Here is an 18769-nt window from a genome sequence, read left to right as displayed (position 1 = left end):
AGTATAACACCAGATTACAGCTGGATACTACCAAATAACTCTATTCACGATTCTGTCCAATAATCCAAGAACCCTTATTTAATCAATGGAGTTTGCAACTTTGCATCAATCAAGTCATTCACGATTAAAGAATAATGCTAGTTCAAGCTCTTATCGGTACGACATTCAATGACAAATATATAATGACATTAATATAAAACAATATGCATGCAATTGTTTTCTAATTTTCCTAAGTTTCTCATTGCTTCTTTAATACTTTTAGTGTCGACTGAAAACGAAGTCTGCATTTCTGTTTTGATTTTTCTTGACGCTTTTTAGCAACTTGTGAAACTGTTGCTTCTATTAAGGGACTAGTTATAATCATTACTCCGAAGGCTTCAAAGTTTTCTCCATCACCAACCTTTTAAAATGACATAATTTCTGGATCCTTGCCATTGGTGCACCAAGTTATGATGATAGCATAATAAGTTGTTATGTTTAGGCTTTTCTTTAATTGATGTCCCACATCTTTAAATATTTATAATATTTAATACCTTTCAATTGAATTGTCTTTGCGTAGTCTTCTAGTGTAGTCATACTCTTGAAAAGTTTGCAATGTACTTTTGTATTGTCAAAATCATGATGCTAATCAACAAACAATGTGTTATAAAAAAAAAAAAAAAAAACAAGGTTTTATCTAGTGTGATTATTGACAATCTTTTTTTTTTTTGGTTGCATGATTATTGACGAGAGTTTTTCTATTGACACTTGACCTCCTATATTTTTTACACCTCCTATCAAATTTTCAAATACTAAATTTACTTACTAAACTTCACTGAATTTTCTCAAATAACCTCATTTATATAATTTGCAAACAAAGTATTATCTTTAAAAAAAAAAACTTAGTTAATTAAATAATTAATTAGTATATAAATCTTAATTACATATCAATTCCATAATTAGATAACATAAATATTTTTTTCAATAAAAAAAATTAAACACAAGGTATTGAGTTTTAAAAATTAATTTCTAATCAACAAGAAAATAACATGAACTATTTTTGTGGTTTTTTTTTTTTTTTTCTGTTTTAGCTCTGCAAAAAAATGAAGATTAATCATTTTTTCTTAATGTTTATTTTATGTACCTCATGATCAATTATTTAAATATTTTTTTAATTGCTAGCTTTTTTTTTTTTTTTTTTGCAAATATAATGGATAGACTTAGATTTAGGTCATAATATGATTTGTTTTGCTTTCCCTCACCAATATGTGTTCAATATGTATATCATATATTTTTATGTCATGTAATCATAGTTTTAATTCTTATTAAATATATATGAATGCTTTAATAAGTATGTAGTGAAATTGAAAAATGAAAATAGATAAGGAAAATAATAAATGCAATCTAATATTATGGAATTGGAAAGTCTATAGAAAATCAATGTAATATTTTTTGGTATAATCATTGTCCTTAATAGTCATTTATAGTAGGTTATATATGTTATTTAATAATTCATAATAGAGTGAGGTCAAGTGAGCAGATTTGGAGGTCCCAATAGCAACACTCTATTGACAATCTTGAATGAGTAAAACTATAGTAAGACATGTCTTCCGTGAAGTAAACGGTGTAGCACATCGATTGGCTCACCTTGCTAGTTTAAATTATCTTGATGATATTTTGATAGATGAGTCTCATGTGATTATCCGGGATGTACTCTTCGAGAATTTATGTACTGAGGCTAGAGGTCAAGGTTTTATGTCCCTCTCTATGCACTCTTCTAATCTTAATATAATAAGTCAGGCGTGGGGATGAACCTCTCAGCTTGGCTGGGTTCCAAACCTCTTTTTTTTTTAAAAGAAAAAAAAAAAACTTTTTCTTACTATAATCCACATCAATAAGATTAGGCATAACTTCTAGTTGAAGTCACACGACTTCTAAGGTAACCTGATAAGGCTAATTTTGAGACAACCACAAATCAAATTCAGAATACGTTGCAAAACATTCCTTACCAAGAAGATTGAGATTATAAAGTATAAAGTGAATGCTGACAACTTTAGTCATTAGTGATTGAACCGTGCATCATAACGATTCTAGCAAACTTCATCTAAATCCTCAAGAGTTTGGATTTCATGAAGATGATCAAAAGCAGAATGGTAGGTGTTAACTCGTCAGTTTGCTCATCAAGTTATTTATGATAGAAGATCTTTTTGTTTTGTCCAGCCCGATTTTGCCGATTACACTTGAAAACGCACTTTGAAGAAGAAAAAAAACTCTTTTAAGGATGGCATGATTAATACACATCGATCAGTAGTGTAACATATGAGAATCTAAGAAAAAATGACAACACTTGTCTTAGCCCCCAACACAAGAATAAAATATGAGATTGTAAGTACTTTTAGTATTAAACGAAAGCGAAAGAATATATAATTGAAATCCATTTATTGTATACGTATAAAATATAATTGTTGTAAAATTATTTGGTGTTGTTAATGTATAAATTTCATCATAAATAGTAGAATGTTTCAAAATACCAGTTGTCAATAGATTTGGTAACAATATTAATGGGTTGTTCTACGATTCTGATCAGAAGAAATTCAATGGTCCAATTATTGACCGGAAAAAAAAAAACTATTGACCGGAAAACAAGTCGTTTATGGCTATTTAATGCATCGTTTCAATAATAGAAGAAGTACACTGCTCCAAATCCACCTGTAAATACCACCGAATCACCAAATATTCCCACCAATCTTTACATTAAAACTCACCCACAATGATTCTAGGTTTAAAGAAACATATCAACATAAAAGCAAATAGATATGTTTGAAAAAAAAAAAGATATCTAACGTTAAAAAGCAGAGGTTGACACATTTTTACGAACATATAATACGAGTTAAAATTATACACCAGTTATATATACATGAACTTGTTAATTACAGCTCATCATCCTACTTGCCAAACTCTATCCATTGTGGATGACATTTTCTTTGTTTGTGAAACGTAGCCATAGTTAACGGAGCTAATCAAAACAGATATACATTGATTTTCGAGATTCTTACCGCTCCATAAAATACATAGGTTCTCTTCATTTTAACGACCCGATTATGGTCAAAAGTAGGGTGAGAACATTTCTAATTACGACAAGAGAAAGAAAAAAACACAAAGAAAATATAAAATTATTATTTTTTGGTCATAAGAAAATATAAAATTATGAACACAAGACAAGAGCAAGAGAGAGATGAGGGGATGGGATTAAGTAGACTAGTACTATTTGCTTACTATAAAACGGCATCAGTGGCAGCGTCGTAAAAATTAAGAAGAAGAAAAAGCGCAAATGACAGGTAGAGAAGAGAAAAAAGGAAAGCAAATATTCACGGCTCTGAAAATGAAAACTTCGCTTTGCTTCTGCGGAACAAAGAAGCAAATCTAGACGACGACAACAATTTGCTAACCTTCTCGATTTCACGACGTCAAATTTGTCTCGGGGGAGAGTAAATGCCCGGAAATTCGCCGTCTTCCGCCGCCGATCCGACGCCGTTTTAGTTTCTTCACGATCCGGGGAGCAGAGACTGGAGTAGTGAATGCTCTAGATCCGAGTGTCTGGTGCGGCATTCGTCGCGTTTCGATTGGAGTTGAAGCTTCGAGGTTTCGGGATCGTAGTCACAGTGAGTTTTGGTGAAGCCGTAGTTTCTGGTGATGGTAATTCCAGTGCAGTAAGTAATTTTGGGAATGGTGAATTTCGGGGTTGTGGTTTTGAGTTCAGTGGAGGTGTAGAGTGGTCATTGGGAGCTGAATTGCAGTGTGCGTTAGGTTTTGGGGCCGGGGCTGGTTCTGTTTTGGTGTCTGCAATTGGCGAAATCTAGGGTTTTAGAGGTTGGTTTAGGCGGTGAAGATCTTAATTTCGTTAGGTTGGGAGTGTAATTTGAGCCTCTGCATTTCGAATGGTACAGTTTCTATAACAATTTGTGCAATTTTTGTATTCAAAGATTTCGGCTTTCAGTTGACTTGGTCGTGCTCTGTATGATTCCCATTTGTAACTGGAATTGAGTTAATTTGGTGCAATTTGGCGCCGACGAATCAGAGGGGTTTGGTTTCTTGGGTGAAGCGGTCGGAGCAATTATTAGGCGGTTAAGTTATTTTTTATTTTTGTATATGATGATGGGTTGCTGCTTCAAATTGGAGAGATTGGGGCGGCGGTTTTGAGTTTGAAAAGCTTTTAGTGGTGAGGGATGCCTCCTTCTCCGGCATTGAGGTCCTCTCCAGGCCGAGAGCCGAGTGGGAATCAGCATAGACGAGGTAGGAGTTTCGAGAGTGGAATGATTGTGAGAGGGAAAGATGAAGATCTTGCTTTGTTCAACGAAATGCAGACCCGAGAGAAAGAGGGTTTCTTGCTTCAGTCGGATGATCTTGAAGACACATTTTGTAAGATTGACATTGATTTTATGGTTTTGGTTGGAAGTGTATAGTTGGGGATTTTTTTTTGTTTTGTTTCACTGGTTCCAGCGCTGACAGGGCTTCATTTATGTTTTTGGTTTTACAGCTACGAAATTGAGGCAATTTTCGGATTTCAAGCTGGGAATCGCCATTCCTACTCGGGGGGAGAGTAGTGACTTGCTTAATGCGGAAGAAGAGAAAAATGACTACGAGTGGTGAGTTTATTTTCCGTTATCTGATTCTTTAGTTCATCATTGCTAGCTGACCAGTTTTATAATATGCTGATGTGTTCTCAATTACTAAAGACATGATTTAACTGCTTCTAGCATCAATTTGTATCCATGCATTTCTGTTAACTTTGAAATTTAATGAATTTATCCATTTCACTATTCTGGCATCTTACCTGGCTGATAATTCAAGCTTTTTAATCAAAAAGCCGAAATTTTCTACCTGAAATTGTCTACTTAATCACTGAGCAAAAACTATATGGTTATTCTGCTATGGAGAAACACATTGCATTTTTGTTATTTTCATGATGCTTTTCAGTAAGTATCAGTAGTCCTTTCTCTCTTTGTAACTGATGAAATGATCTGGTGTTATTGATTGCAAAGGTTATCTACGCTTCCCCACACTCCGCTTATTCCTTTCTGTCAGAGCCTAAATTTTGCTACCTGAAATTGTCTATTTAATCACAGAGCAAAGACTATAGGTTATTGTTTTATGGACAAATGTATTGCATTTTTGTTCTTTTCATGATGCTTTTCAGTCAGTATCTGTAGTCCTTTCTGTCTTTGTAACTGATGAATTATCTGGTGTTATTGATTTCAAAGGTTATTAACACCTCGCCACACTTGGCCTTTTCCTTTCTGACAAAGAGCCAAAATTTTGCTACCTAGAATTTTCTATTTAATCACAGAGCAAAATCAATGTGGTTATTGTTTTATGAGGAATACATTGCAGTTTTGTTCTTTTCATGATGCTTTTCATCCAGTATCAGGAGTCCACTCCTGTTTCCCTCTTTGTACTGATGAAATGATCTGGTATTATGAATTTAAAGGTTATTAACGCCTCCCGACACTCCTCTTTTTCGATCCTTGGATGATGAGCCACCACCAGTTACTACGGTACAGAGGGGGAGACCTCGAAGTCAACCTATTTCTATATCAAGATCATCCACGGTAGGCTGTCAATTTGTTTTTATGGGACTCAATTATGTTCCTGAATAGACTCTGAAAGATTTCCAAAAGATTATGCCGACTTCAGTTTTCCTATGATTTACATGATGTCTGAATTCTTTGCAGATGGAGAAGAGTTACCGAAGCAGCAGGGGTAGTGCTAGTCCCAGTCGCCTAAGCCCATCTCCTCGTTCTGGGAATAGTACATTACAGTCAAGAGGAAGGCCATCATCAGCACGCAACTCCAGTCCTACCCCAAGTCTACGTCCTGCTTCTCCTTCACATCTTGCTACTCCATCACGTTCTGCTACTTCATCACGTCCTGGTACTCCATCACGGAGACCATCTACTCCCCCTAGTAAATCCCCATCCCCTGCTCCGAGGTCTTCTACCCCTACCCCCAGGAGGATGAGCACCGGGTCCAGTAGTACTGTGGCTCCACCGGGGAGAAGGGGGACTTCTCCTGTAACGACAAGTAGAGGGAACTCTGCATCACCGAAAATAAAAGCATGGCAAACAAATATTCCGGGCTTCTCCAGTGATGCACCTCCCAACCTTCGCACTTCTCTTGCTGATCGACCGGCAACATATGTGAGGGGTTCCTCTCCAGCGTCTAGAAGTGGGAGGGGTTCCTCACCTGCATCTGGATACAGAAGGCAATCAATGTCTCCAACTGCTTCAAGAAGTGTCAGTTCATCTCATAGTCATGATAGAGACCCGTTTAGTTCTCTGAGCAAAGGTTCTATTGCCTCTTCTGGTGATGATGATCTGGACTCTCTGCAATCTCTTCCTGTGGGCAGTTTAGACCGATCAACTCCGAAAAGAGTTTCAGCTTTCTCAAACAACAGAGCTGTGGCGTTCTCAAAGAAATCGGCCAAACTGGTGTCCTCATCTTCTGCTCCAAAAAGATCTTTTGATTCTGCCATTCGACAAATGGTAATTTCTGATCTAATTCATTTAACAGTTGATACGATGCAATTGATTTAATACAAAATAACCAGTGAATATGTGGTTAATGCGCTATGTTCTTACTATCTGTGGTTGCTTAGTCATTTCGGAAATCAGGTTGTCTGCAAATGTGTTATATTCTTCTTTCAGTTCTTAGTGACTGTGGTGTGCACTGCTTTCCTACTTCAAGTAACATTTATTATGTTGGTTTAAGTGAAATTATAAAAGGTTACTGAACACAGGAAGCATACTGAATCTAATTTCTCCCTCTCCTGGCAATTTTTGTTGCCAGTATGGTTAGTCTCTTTGTAAGGAAATATGGAGCAGAAGCATCCGTTAATGTATTAACTACTTTTTTTATTAGTATAGTAATACATATCTCATAGGAGTCATGTTCGTGATATTGGTTGCCAGTATGGTTAGAGTCCCTCTCCTGGTACTTCTTTTATGATGTCTCTGTTCATAGTAAATCAATGCATATCTCATAGGTGTCATGTCTCTAATGTTGTGCAGGATCATCGGAAAACCCCTCAAAACATGTTTAGGCCACTCTTGTCCAGTGTTCCGAGTAGCACCTTCTATGTTGGAAAATCAAGTTCTGTGCATCGTCCTCTGATTTCCAGGAACTCCTCAGTCACAACTAGCAGCAATGCAAGTTCTGATATAGGTACAAGTGTTGCACATGATACTGAAGGGAGTGATCACAACCAGGATGATATGGCTATTGAGTCTGAGAAGGTGCCATACTCTGATGGTCATGACGAAGTATTTGCCTTTGATAAGATGGATGTAGTAAATGAAGACACTGGGCATGATATCCATGATGGATCACACGACGTTGATGACATTGAATTCACTAGAAGTTCTACAATTGAGTGTTCTGGCCATCCCAATATCATGATGGAAGTCAGTCAAACTTCTGAAGATCCTCATGTTAAGGGTGATTTTTCTGAAATCGATAGTTTAGAAGACATGGAACTTTGTTTGAAATGTGGGTGCAAGTACTATGTTTCTAATGAGGTGGAAAGGAAAATTAGACTTTGTCTAGAATGCAGTAGGAAAGATAAACTTCTGAGTGTCCTGATTCTGGAGAGAGATGTAGTTCCTGAAAACTCCTCACCTTTGTCTGTAAAAAATTTGGAAGAAGAAAAGCCTTTAGATGCAATGGAACCAGTGATAGTTGTACCTGGATCTCCACAGGTGACTCATCTGGAGAAATCAAAGAATTCCCATGGTGAAGAGAAGGCTGATCAAGGCCAAATTACCTACAATGAGCGAATCCATAATGGCTTAGAAGAAAATTCTCTTGCAATGCCATTTGTCAAGGGAGGTGAGGATGGGCTTTCCAAGCAGCAAGAGGCGCGCTCATTATCTGTTGGTGGTGGTCCACCTAATAGTGACACTGGGAATCAGAAATTATATCATTCTAACAACTATTCAAAGATGAGGGATGACATTTCAGAAGGTACAGGCATTTCCATACTGCTGAAGAGGACTAGCAGTAGCAAGGGGGCTGCTTTTCAGGGTAGGACTTTCACAGCCGCTGCCATACCTTATGAGGATCTGTCATATGCTAGAGATAGTTCAAACAGTATGAGAAGCTCCATTGGGCATGGTACTTTCTCTGCTTCATCTTCAGTTGATTTTAGTCCAGCTAGACAAACAGAGGCTCGTGTCCAGCGGCAGTTGAGTGGCAAGAAATCAGAAATGGAAACTCACAGACAGGATACAAACATGAGGGCTCAAAGCATTGGGTTATCAGACATGGAGATTCTTAGACATGATACAAGCATGAAGCACCAAAGAGTTAGGTCATCTTCCTATGGACTTCCAAACTATTCTCATGAAGCGTTGGGTCTTTCTTCAGACACAATTGATGACGAGGGTACTGTTAATAATGGGGAATATGATGTTTCGGAAGGGACGCACACAACATCTGAAGAACACTTGCCAACTTCAGACTGTACGGAAGCAGATGGTACCACAACTTCTACCAGAACAACTGCTGTAGAAGAGGATGAGGAAATCACTGTTAGAAGTACAAGAGTTGATGCTTCTACTTCAGAACTGTCGAGCCATGCAGCGAACAGTTTGTTAGAGAACAATACAGTAGCAATGTTTCCCAATTGTGAAAATTGTGCTTCAAATGAATACAGTGAAGACTTGCAAAACAATGCGAGGAGTGCCACAAATATAGAAGTATCAGCTATAGATCCTGAGTCTTCATTGAACGAGGAAGATATCATCCAAAACAGTAATGGAGTGGATGTTGAAGAGATCACTAATCACAGCTCCTTGATTACAGTATCTGAAATAGGAATTGAAAAGGGTCATCACAGCACCTCTGGTTCCAGTAGCGATGATGCTTCACTTGAATCAAAGAGTACCATGGAGGAGATTCACGAGCCTTCAATTCCAAATCTTTCTGACAGTAGTCTGACATCTTCTATTCCAGAGATCAACACCACCAATAATGCACATTGCATCCTAGGTATGATATGTATTGCATATAATTTGAGTGATACTTTTTTTTTCCCCTGGTTAAAGTTTTGATAGGACTATAGGAGATAACTGGAGCTTGAACCTATGCTGCCATTAGGGTACCCAGGAAAATTGTGTTCTAGTGCAACCTAAGGACATTGTCTGTTATACTTTGATTTTTATTTCTCATACTCACCTTGTATTATAGGGATGTTAGTAAGACTCCGGAAAAGTAATTCTACACTGCAATCCATGCACTCGCTAAGAAAGTGGAACGAGTGGATTGACTCTTTAGGAGTGTTCATAACAATTTTATTATCTACCTCCACTTCTCCGATGTTTCAATGTTTGACTAATTGCTCCGTTCCAATAAAATTGAATAAGTATGACATATTATTCAAAGCTTTATTTGTTGAGCACTGACTACTGAAACCATGTCATAAATGTTCTATATTCCTTGTGTGCTTTATGAAATGGGGAGCATTTAGTGGTCATTTGTTACCTGACTATTTATAGTAGACAGGATCACCTTCTCGTTTCCATGCCCATATGTTATAGTTTGTCTGACTTTGGGGATGCTGTGAATGCAATTTAAAAATTCAAGATTAAAAACATGTCTTGTGAGCGTGTTGCAGAGTTGATGTTTTGAAATATGCAGTAAAATTCTGTGAATATTTTGGCGTTCCAAATCATTTCCAGTTGTTGAAAGAACCATGGTGACCACCCATACATGCATTTTGTTTCTCTCATGCTCGCGTGTCTTTTGTGCTTTAAGCTTAGTTTTTATATGGAATTGGAGTGATTAGCTGACAAGTTCTGTATGTTTTTCAGAAGAGGAATCAACAGTAATGGTAGAGTCTCAAGGCCGAAGCAAGGGAAGAAGCCTTACACTGGAAGAGGCAACTGATACGATACTCTTATGCAGCTCCATTGTCCATGATCTGGCCTACCAGGCTGCAACAATAGCAATAGAAAAGGAGCAGTCAGTACCATTAGAAGGTTCACAGCCTACAGTTACAATATTGGGGAAATCCAATCCCGAGAGAAAGGAACCACGTGGCAGAACCGTCAGTAGACGCTCTGTAAAGTCTCAGAAGGGTAGGCAAAAGCGGATGGAACCAGATGCAGGACCCCCTGCAAGTAAGACTGAGAATGACGAGAATGAGAATGAGAATGTTGATGAGTCTCTGCAACAACGCCCTGTAGGGCTTCCTCCTAACAAGGCAGACGGCATGAAGCCCCCAAAGCTGGAATCCAAGTGCAACTGCACGATAATGTGAAAGTATTTATTTCGTTCCAGTCCTGCTTACAGTGCCCCCGCCTTACACTTTGGCCACTTCGTTCAGCGGTTCCTACATGGAGGAGATGATGCCGCCGAGTACTTGTATTTTAGTGATTTAAATGTTTGAAGGGCTGTTTGGGCAGTTGCCAATTGTTTGTGTTGGTTGGTTCCTATATATCTGTAAGAATGCCACGCTGTTTTGATGACGTAATTGTAAAGTTTTCGCTTGTCATTAGGCTGATAATAGTGAGAGATAGAGGCATTGTTGGAGGTTTAATTTGTGTTTTGCTCCAGCCTCCAGTTCCCACATTCTTGTTAGTGAATCAGTGATTGATTCCCTGCTCCGGTTCAGTTCCTCCATTACAGTGAGTGTGAATGCGAACCCATTCATTCATATTCATTATGATTGTTTTGCAAATAATTTACCTTCATCTTATTCATAGCTTATCCAAGCATAAATAAATCTTCCCTCCAGGGTTTCAATTTTTCGGATTATAATCTGAGCCCATAGATATGTACACTGATTCAATATCAAATTAGACCCTAATCTGTGCTCATAAATATCGTTGCTTTAGTTACGACATCCACACGGTTTACAGTACTGCGTACTCTCTATAATAATGTTTTTTTTATCCGATTTTCTGATCTAATTTATAATTATGCTATGTTAGCGTCAAAGCGTAGTTTTTAAGAACAATGGTGTGGATAACCTTCATTCTTTGAAGCTAATACTCTGTCTAAACTCTAATTCTAAACAGATTACCACACTTGTGACATTTTCTTTTTTAATAGTTAAAAGTTTTTAGTAATTTAAATTTTTTCTTTTTATAAGAATTTTAATTAACAAAGTAAAAGAAAAAAAAAAGGGATCGTAAGGATAATACTTTTCTAACCATAGCCAATATAACAAGAGGACACGTGTCTAATAACCAGCTAAAAATATTTGAGAAGAATGTAAACCGCAATAAATTATGGAGAAAGTATTATCCTTGTTAAATAGACACATGTCCTCTTGTTATTGGCTTGTAGCCAAGTATTATCCCATTGTAAAACAATTAGAGTGTGAATTTCATTATCGAAATAAAATTAGCAGTGGCGGGAAAATCAATTCAATGATAAAATAAATTTTTGGCGGGAAAATCATAGGTGGATAAGTTCTCGACCTGAAATTGCAGTCAATTTTTCTTGAACCAATTGACGACGATGGAGTCCGATTCAGACTCAGACGGCTCTCACATCTCGGCCACTCCGCCGCGGCCAAAGCCCACCCTTATCTCCAGACCTAGGTCCTCTCAATCCAACTCAAAAGCCAAAAAGCTCTTCTCCGAACCCCCGGCCCCCGCCAGACCCGACCCGTCTCCTCTTCTCTCCTCCGATTTACCTTTCCAGATACTCCGCCGCTCGCCCGGTCAAACCCTCGCGATCCCGACCGTCGATTCCTTCGTCACTCCCGGCTACTTCTCCAAATCGGCGCCGTCGTTCTCGAAAAACCGACGTGTCAGCATCGATTTCGATCCGGACACATACGACCCGCCGTCTACTTTCTCACCGCCGAATTCAAAGCCTCAGCCGGAGGCTGGTATCTCTGGATCTAACTATTCTGCAGCCGATTGGGTACCGCCGCAGCCGGAGCCCAAAGTTGAAGTTGCTAATAGGTCTGGGGTTTCATCCAAAATTGTGAAGAAAAACGTCAATCTGATTCGAGGTAATGCTCCTTTGCCGCCGGTGAAGCTCAAAGGCGGAGCCGAAGGGAACTTTGTGAAGCTCAACCTGAACGGAAGGAAGCGCAAGTTTCTGAACAAGGGCAGAAGAGGAAGTTTCAGTTCTTCAAGTCGTCGGAAATTTTACCGGAAAGGTAAAAGAAAATTGACAGCGCAAGATGGAAATGAAGGAGATGAAGATGGCTTGGTTACAGAGGCAATTGCAGAGCAACAGATTCGGAGCCAGGAGGACAGTAAAAGGGCCAAGAAATTCGACCTGGAAGCGTTTGAAGAGGCGGTTGCGGCGGCTCGGAGTGAGCCGTCCGATGAGAACTTGGTGAAGCTGTTGAGGCTGACTTATGGCTATGATTCGTTCCGAGATGGGCAGCTGGAGGCAATCAAGATGGTGCTGGCCGGAGATTCGACCATGGTTGTTCTGCCAACGGGTGCCGGCAAGTCTTTGTGTTATCAGTTGTCTGCTGTGATTTTACCTGGGGTGACTTTGGTTGTTAGTCCATTGATTGCATTGATGATTGACCAGCTCAAGCAGCTTCCTCATATGATTCGCGGTGGTCTTCTTTGTAGTAGTCAGGTAGATCATGCTTGCCTTACCTCATTGCTTGAATGTAGTCTCGGATTAAGGTCTAATGTGATTGTTTTTGTTGTTTTAAGACACTGGAAGAAGTTTCCGGGACGATTAGGCTGGTTCAAGAAGGGGGCATAAAAGTGAGTATATCAACATAGTTGAATGCGCTGGTATAGTGTTCAAGTTGTTACCGTATCTAGTGTTTAAAGAGAGCTAAGGCTTGTGGATTATATTGTAGGTGCTTTTCGTTTCCCCAGAGAGATTCTTGAATGGAGAATTCCTGTCTATATTTTCTGCTACTCCTATATCTCTTGTTGTGGTGGATGAAGCTCATTGTGTATCTGAATGGTGAGTGAATAGTGTGAGGATTGCACTAACGGTTGTCTTCTTGGCCTTTGGATGTGTGAATAAATGAGTTTTGTAGTTTGTTTATCGTCCCTCTTTTCTACCTGAACTTAATTTCTCATTGCATGTAATTTACCTCAAATACTTATATTTTCAGAGTTTTTTAGGTCACACAATTTCCGGCCATCATATATGAGGCTCAGAGCTTCTATGCTTCGTGCGAAGCTCAATGTGAACTGCATTCTTGCAATGACAGCTACTGCCACAGCCACAACGTTGAGTTCTGTCATGTCAGCTTTAGAGATTCCTCCAAACAATCTCATTCAAAAAGCCAACTTAAGGGATAATTTAAAACTATCAGTGTCATCAAGTGGAAATAGGCAAGTGTCAATACATCTTTTTCCTCCCTTCTATCTCAGCTTTTGTATAGAACTAACTAAATCTGCTGTGACTAAAATAGAATGAAAGATCTGCTGAAGTTGATCAAGTCTACTTCCTTTAAGGATGTTCAGAGCATCATTATCTACTGCAAATTTCAGGTACACAGTCATTAGATATCTTCTTTCTTGTTTTGTACAGACGTTTTGTAATTCCGGTATTGAAGTTTTCAAGCGGATGGTTTCTAGGATAAACTTTTCATCAGGCATATATGTCCTAACTCCTAATTATATTGGGAGTGGAAAAAATACTGTCAAATAATTGCATCTAAGGATTATTTATTACCTCTTGCAATGAATAACATGCTTTCTTAATACTTGTTATTTTGGAAGAATGTTGTCCACATCTTTGACATTGAGTGGAAACTAATCCTTGCATTCTGATTTTGCAGTTTGAAACAGAAATGATAAGCAGATACTTATGTGACAACAATATCAATGCAAAGGTTGCTTTTCCATTTTCTAAATTGCAGGATACACAATGTGTATTCAACTACTCTTGATGTTGAATGTTAACATATTGCATCTGACAACACTATTGTAAAATGCTATTCAGAGTTACCACAGTGGTATCCCTTCAAAAGATCGTACGCATGTGCAGGAGTTATTTTTTACTAACAAAATTAGAGTGGTGAGAGCACTATCAAGCCTAGATCCTGAATTGTCTTTAAGTTTATACTATGAAGATTCTCACCATTTCTTTCTCCGCAAGTAGCAAACTCAACTTTCAGTTTCTTGGTTATTGACTTGTATATTTTGGTTGAAGGTTGTTGCAACTGTGGCCTTTGGCATGGGCCTTGACAAGAGGGATATTGGCTCTGTAAGAAAACTATAATCATACTGCTTTTTTTTTTTCGTCTACTAAATACTTTTCTTTTAGTTCCTCTACATCATACTCCTGTGGCTCTCCAGCTTCTTTATTCTTCTCCTCCTCCAAATAGTTCTATAGGTCATTGATACACTTTACCCATTTTCTCTGCTTTGTCTTTCCCACATTAGTGTTGTTCATTGCATTGATTTCACACTATAACTTACTTAAGAAGCACAGCATTTAGCGTGTGTAGTGAAAACTCCATTATGTTAGTGAATCAATAGTATTTAATGAATTTTTGGAGCGCACAGATAGGAGCCTGATGTTAAGTGTGCCCTTTGCTCCTAGCTTTTTAGAAACTTCAGCAAAAATAACTGGTACTTCTAGCTGAGAAAGAAGAGTTATGATCTATTCAGCTTGCCCTGTTAATTCTTCTTGCATGCACTGTTGCACCCACAAGCACACTTGTGCACCTGTTTAATTCATGATGACATATTTGCATTGCCCTATGCTTGCTGGCTTTATTGTGCCAATGCTTATAGATTTCTACAAGTCATAGATTGCATATTTTCTCAGGTGATTCATTACACCTTACCAGAAAGCTTGGAGGAATATGTTCAGGTACAGTTCCTTTTTTTTTTTTTTTGGGGAGAAAATGCCTGTTCAAAAAGTTGTTCTTTTTCTCTGATTTTTTTAACAAAACGAACGATGAAATCATGTAGGAAATCGGACGAGCTGGACGGGATGGAAGGTTATCCTATTGCCATCTTTATTTTGATGACAACACATATTACAAACTTCGAAGTCTTATGTATAGGTAGTTAAATATGAGTTACATCTTTTATTAGCTTCATTCTATCCTAGTTTCATTGGCTTAGAAGTGGCTCACAACTTCTCCATATTGTCTTTTCAGTGATGGAGTGGATGAATATGTGGTAAACAAATTCCTCTGCCAAGTATTCACCAGTGATGAGAACTTGAAGGGAAAAATTTATTCTTTGGTTAAAGAAACTGCATCCCGCAAGTTTGATATGAAAGAAGAGGTCCTTCCGTGCTGTTATTTCTGTTCAAAATTCTGAATTTGGACGTCAACTTAAACTAGAAGATGTCCCTTACTAGGAGTTTAAGAATTCATGCACTGAGATGCTCAGTTGCTGTATTTGTTTTGGCAGGTGATGCTCACAATTCTAACGCAGTTGGAGTTGGGTGAAGTGCAGTATTTGCATTTACTTCCAGAGATAAATGTAACATGCATTTTGAATTTTCATAAGGTAGGCTGCTAATATAATTTGAGGTTTCTGTTTCCCATAGACTTCTATTGCTTGCACAGTGAATATTGTCAGGAGATTTTAGTAGTAGCATGTGGAGATTCTTCCATAGAATAGCTGTAAACATAAACGAGATCATAGATTATATGAATCTCTTGTTCGTTTGACTAAAAATAGTAACTAGTGTCGAGACTATACAGTCTTGCACCTGATCAATAGTAGGATAAAACACATTTTTTATTGCATGCTTTGGTCACTTAACTTTGTGTTGTAACTTCTAAAATTGCAAAGTTGACTTGATGTCTGGATGCAGACTTCCCCAGTTTTGCTTGCTGAAAAGGATGTTCTCATTGCAGCAATTCTGAAGAAGTAAGTTTAATTAGTGGTTCTTTAATATCTTGTGTTTACAAGAAACATGTGCTGAACCAAATTACATTTAACGAGCTTTTTCAGGTCTGAGACTAAGCACGGACAATGTGTGTTTGACATACCGACTATAGCAAATAGCATTGGAGTTACAACTACCATCCTAACAAACCATTTACAGAATTTAAAGGTTTGTATACTTTTGAGCAAATTATAATTGAAAGAAAACTACTATTTGAGTTGGAAAAGGGAAAGGAAAGGTTAGGTTGGATCATGTCCCTTTTATTTTTTAAAATTTCTGTATTCCCTCGTTGATTGATAGGAGTTGTTCCAACCATATGCCACCCTAAATACTGTATCAAACAATTTATTGGAATGGTTCATAGGACTTGTTTGAAGTTTGTGGATGCTTTTAAATTTATAGAATGGGGGATACCGTGTTGTGTTATCTACTATAGGTTGAAAGTTTTACTTTTCGTCTTTTCCCTCTTCCCTTACCCTTCATTATTCATTCCATAATATTCATTTTGCTATTTCTCCTTTTCTTTGTGATGTTATTTTAGTTGAAAGGAGAAGTAACATATGAAGTGAAGGACCAAGCCTACTGTTATACAATTGTGGAGGTCCCTGCAGATCTTTGTTCTCTATCAGCACAGCTTACAAAATGGCTATCAGAGGTTGAAAGTTGTAAGGTAATTGATAATATGTTACCCAGTTTAGGTTAAAGCTGTTTGTCGATTTCAGTAAGCACAACACTATCAACAGTGAGGAAGTATAAATATAATGGTATAAAGTGATAAAACTATAAATCACTCTCTGTACTTGAAGATCTGTCAGAGTTTGTCATTTTCATTTTGTAATAGTGCATCCCATAGGAAACGGGTTGAAAGTATTGCTGAAGTGCCCCTACCCACAAAAGCATTTTGTGAAAAACATACCAGGCCTTCTCAGGTGTTAGAATCCAGTGGATGGTGCAGTTCTTGTATTTTTGTTTATGTGCGCACTGTGCATTCATGCATGCAAATGCATGCCATTGATTTTTTGTCTGCTTATAATTTAGGTGCGGAAGTTGGATGCAATGTTTAATGCGGCAGTCTCTGCTGTTAATAACTGTGAGAAGATGGAAGGTTGTTCTGATGCCCAGCAAACACTATGTTTGCAAAGGAAGATTTTGGAGTATTTCAGTGAAGATAATGTTGATGTCCCTAATAAGATGGGTAAAAGCAGGTTGGTACAATTCTTCAATAATGATATCATTATACCAGATAACTTTGTTCTTGAAACTTAAACCATTTTAGTCACCCTGCTCTATCCATATGCTTTATTGGTCATGCTAAGTACTGATGGCATTACCCATTTACATGTGCAGCCCATTTTTGCAAGCAGATATAAAAGTAAGAACCTACAAGTTCACTTATAGTTGAATAATAATAGAGGCAGCTCATGCTTGGCATTGGTAATCTAAGATAATGGCTCTTCTTGGCTGTACAGGTCTTTCTACGGAGCAATTCACAGGCCAAATTCACCCCCAGAGCTGTTGCAAGGATCATGCATGGCATTCCAAGTCCAGCATATGCTTCTGCATTTTGGTCTAAAACTCACTTCTGGTATGTACAATAAAATGGATTCCAAAATTTGTATTTTAATTTTCTGATTTGCCACTCAATTTGAAGTATTTGAACCACTTGCTTGTGGATGCACTTTTACATGGTGTGAAGTATGTCCTTCATCAGGAACAAATTTGAGGTGATATGTTTAATCTGCATTGCAGGGGAAGATATACGCATATAGACTTCCAGGTGGTAATGGAAGCAGCAAAGGCGGAATTGATCAATTTTGTGAGGAAGGATGCAGTCTAGCCGTTTTAGAGCTAGGCATCCTTTTTGTTTAGTGATCCAGAGGAAGGTAATATAAGAGTTGGAATTTTCAATCTGATACATTATTTAGATTCTCTCCGACTAATTGCTCACTGCGATTGAAGAAATATGTTTTTTCTTTCCCTTCTTCCAGTCTGGAAAAGATCAACATCTTCAACCAGCATGGAACAGACTCAACAGTGATGAATTCTCAACTCTGGTGCTATACAAGTTATGGTAGGTAAGCATTAAGCTGCTCCCATCTTTCTCCTATGTTTCGAGTATCAGCCAAGGCTTTGCCAAGGTCGGCAACTTTTGTGAATACATCAGCACCTACTTGATGCTTCTGGCATTACTTTTTGTAACAGGAAAGGCAAAGCCAAAATCTACATGGACAGAGGCGTTGATTACCCAGAAAAGAGTTTACACCATATTTGAAGTTATATATGGTCCAAGCAGAATACACGAGCAGGTTCGAGTTGTAATAATGAATCTAGTGATCAAAAAGTCCTAAAGCCATTATGCAAGGGTTCTGTACACGCAAGGTGGCAAGAAGAGGCGCCAAGCAAAGTTGGAAGTTACTCTAACTCTCAATTGTGATTAAAGAAGAGTAAATTGGACGTATTATCATGAAATGTCAAATCAGTTTCTATTGTGCCAATTTTACAGATAATCCTACCTGATTCCTTGTTTTTGAGTAATTTGGACTGTTCTTTTGATAACCCTTTCACTTCTATTGATCCGACGCACTGTTGTGGGAGTTATTTGTCTCTATAATTTTGTTTGAGGTCTAAATATTAAACTTTATTGATTTTTTTTTAACAGAAATCGATAACATTAGAATCAATAGTCATAAGAGTTAGAGTCTGCATGTATATATAATAAGATATCCGGCAAGAAACCCTGCTCAAGTAAATACCACTTATTAAAGTTTACGCGACGCTTGTTTTTAAGTAAGCCTTCTCTAAGTAATAACAACCTTGCTCTGTAACTATAGATGGACCTTCAAGCAATGGCCTAAACCTAGAACTCTTAAGGAATTGAGAGGGTTTTTAGGACTAGCTGGCTACTACAGAAAATATGTCAGGTTTTGGGATCATAACC

The 18769-nt window shown here is 37.9% G+C and overlaps 2 protein-coding genes across 6 annotated transcripts; both read left to right on the top strand.

Moving 5' to 3' along the window:
• The first annotated feature begins 3286 nt into the window (after positions 1-3286).
• LOC112196762 (mucin-12) lies at positions 3287-10640 on the top strand. Its single transcript, XM_024337184.2, has 6 exons — positions 3287-4398; positions 4517-4625; positions 5468-5588; positions 5712-6521; positions 7047-9024; positions 9846-10640. Exons 1-6 carry the CDS (start codon positions 4206-4208, stop codon positions 10292-10294), a joined length of 3660 nt encoding a protein of 1219 aa, XP_024192952.1. The 5' UTR covers positions 3287-4205; the 3' UTR covers positions 10295-10640.
• An 812-nt stretch (positions 10641-11452) lies between these two features.
• LOC112199902 (ATP-dependent DNA helicase Q-like 5) lies at positions 11453-18448 on the top strand. 5 transcript variants are annotated; one of them, XM_040517858.1, is made up of 21 exons: positions 11453-12588; positions 12669-12722; positions 12821-12930; positions 13095-13307; positions 13388-13466; positions 13757-13810; positions 13921-13995; positions 14131-14184; positions 14752-14796; positions 14898-14992; positions 15089-15218; positions 15348-15446; positions 15757-15812; positions 15897-15999; positions 16373-16501; positions 16870-17036; positions 17179-17203; positions 17301-17416; positions 17581-17714; positions 17820-17902; positions 18034-18448. In XM_040517858.1, the coding sequence occupies exons 1-19, from the start codon at positions 11500-11502 to the stop codon at positions 17666-17668; spliced, it is 2781 nt and encodes a 926-aa protein (XP_040373792.1). In that variant the 5' UTR covers positions 11453-11499; the 3' UTR covers positions 17669-17714; positions 17820-17902; positions 18034-18448. The 5 variants fall into 5 exon arrangements, with proteins under 5 accessions (XP_040373792.1, XP_040373791.1, XP_040373790.1 ...); XM_040517857.1 differs by having other exon boundaries at positions 17581-17725; positions 17820-17906; XM_040517856.1 differs by having other exon boundaries at positions 17820-17906; positions 18034-18447.
• Positions 18449-18769: the final 321 nt, after the last annotated feature.

This window comes from Rosa chinensis, chromosome 4 (genome assembly GCF_002994745.2).
Source record: "Rosa chinensis cultivar Old Blush chromosome 4, RchiOBHm-V2, whole genome shotgun sequence".
Taxonomy (NCBI): domain Eukaryota; kingdom Viridiplantae; phylum Streptophyta; class Magnoliopsida; order Rosales; family Rosaceae; genus Rosa; species Rosa chinensis.
The sequence above is the reverse complement of the archived record's forward strand: the minus strand, read 5'-3'. Positions and strand labels throughout refer to the sequence as shown.

Coding starts and splice junctions, on each gene's coding strand:
- LOC112196762 (XM_024337184.2), top strand. CDS start 4,206: ATGCCTCCTTCTCCGGCATTGAGGTCCTCTCCAGGCCGAGAGCCGAGT. Junction 4,399..4,516: donor TGATCTTGAAGACACATTTT/GTAAGATTGACA, acceptor TTGGTTTTACAG/CTACGAAATTGAGGCAATTT. Junction 4,626..5,467: donor GAGAAAAATGACTACGAGTG/GTGAGTTTATTT, acceptor ATGAATTTAAAG/GTTATTAACGCCTCCCGACA.
- LOC112199902 (XM_040517858.1), top strand. CDS start 11,500: ATGGAGTCCGATTCAGACTCAGACGGCTCTCACATCTCGGCCACTCCG. Junction 14,797..14,897: donor GCTTGGAGGAATATGTTCAG/GTACAGTTCCTT, acceptor GAAATCATGTAG/GAAATCGGACGAGCTGGACG. Junction 16,000..16,372: donor ACCATTTACAGAATTTAAAG/GTTTGTATACTT, acceptor ATGTTATTTTAG/TTGAAAGGAGAAGTAACATA.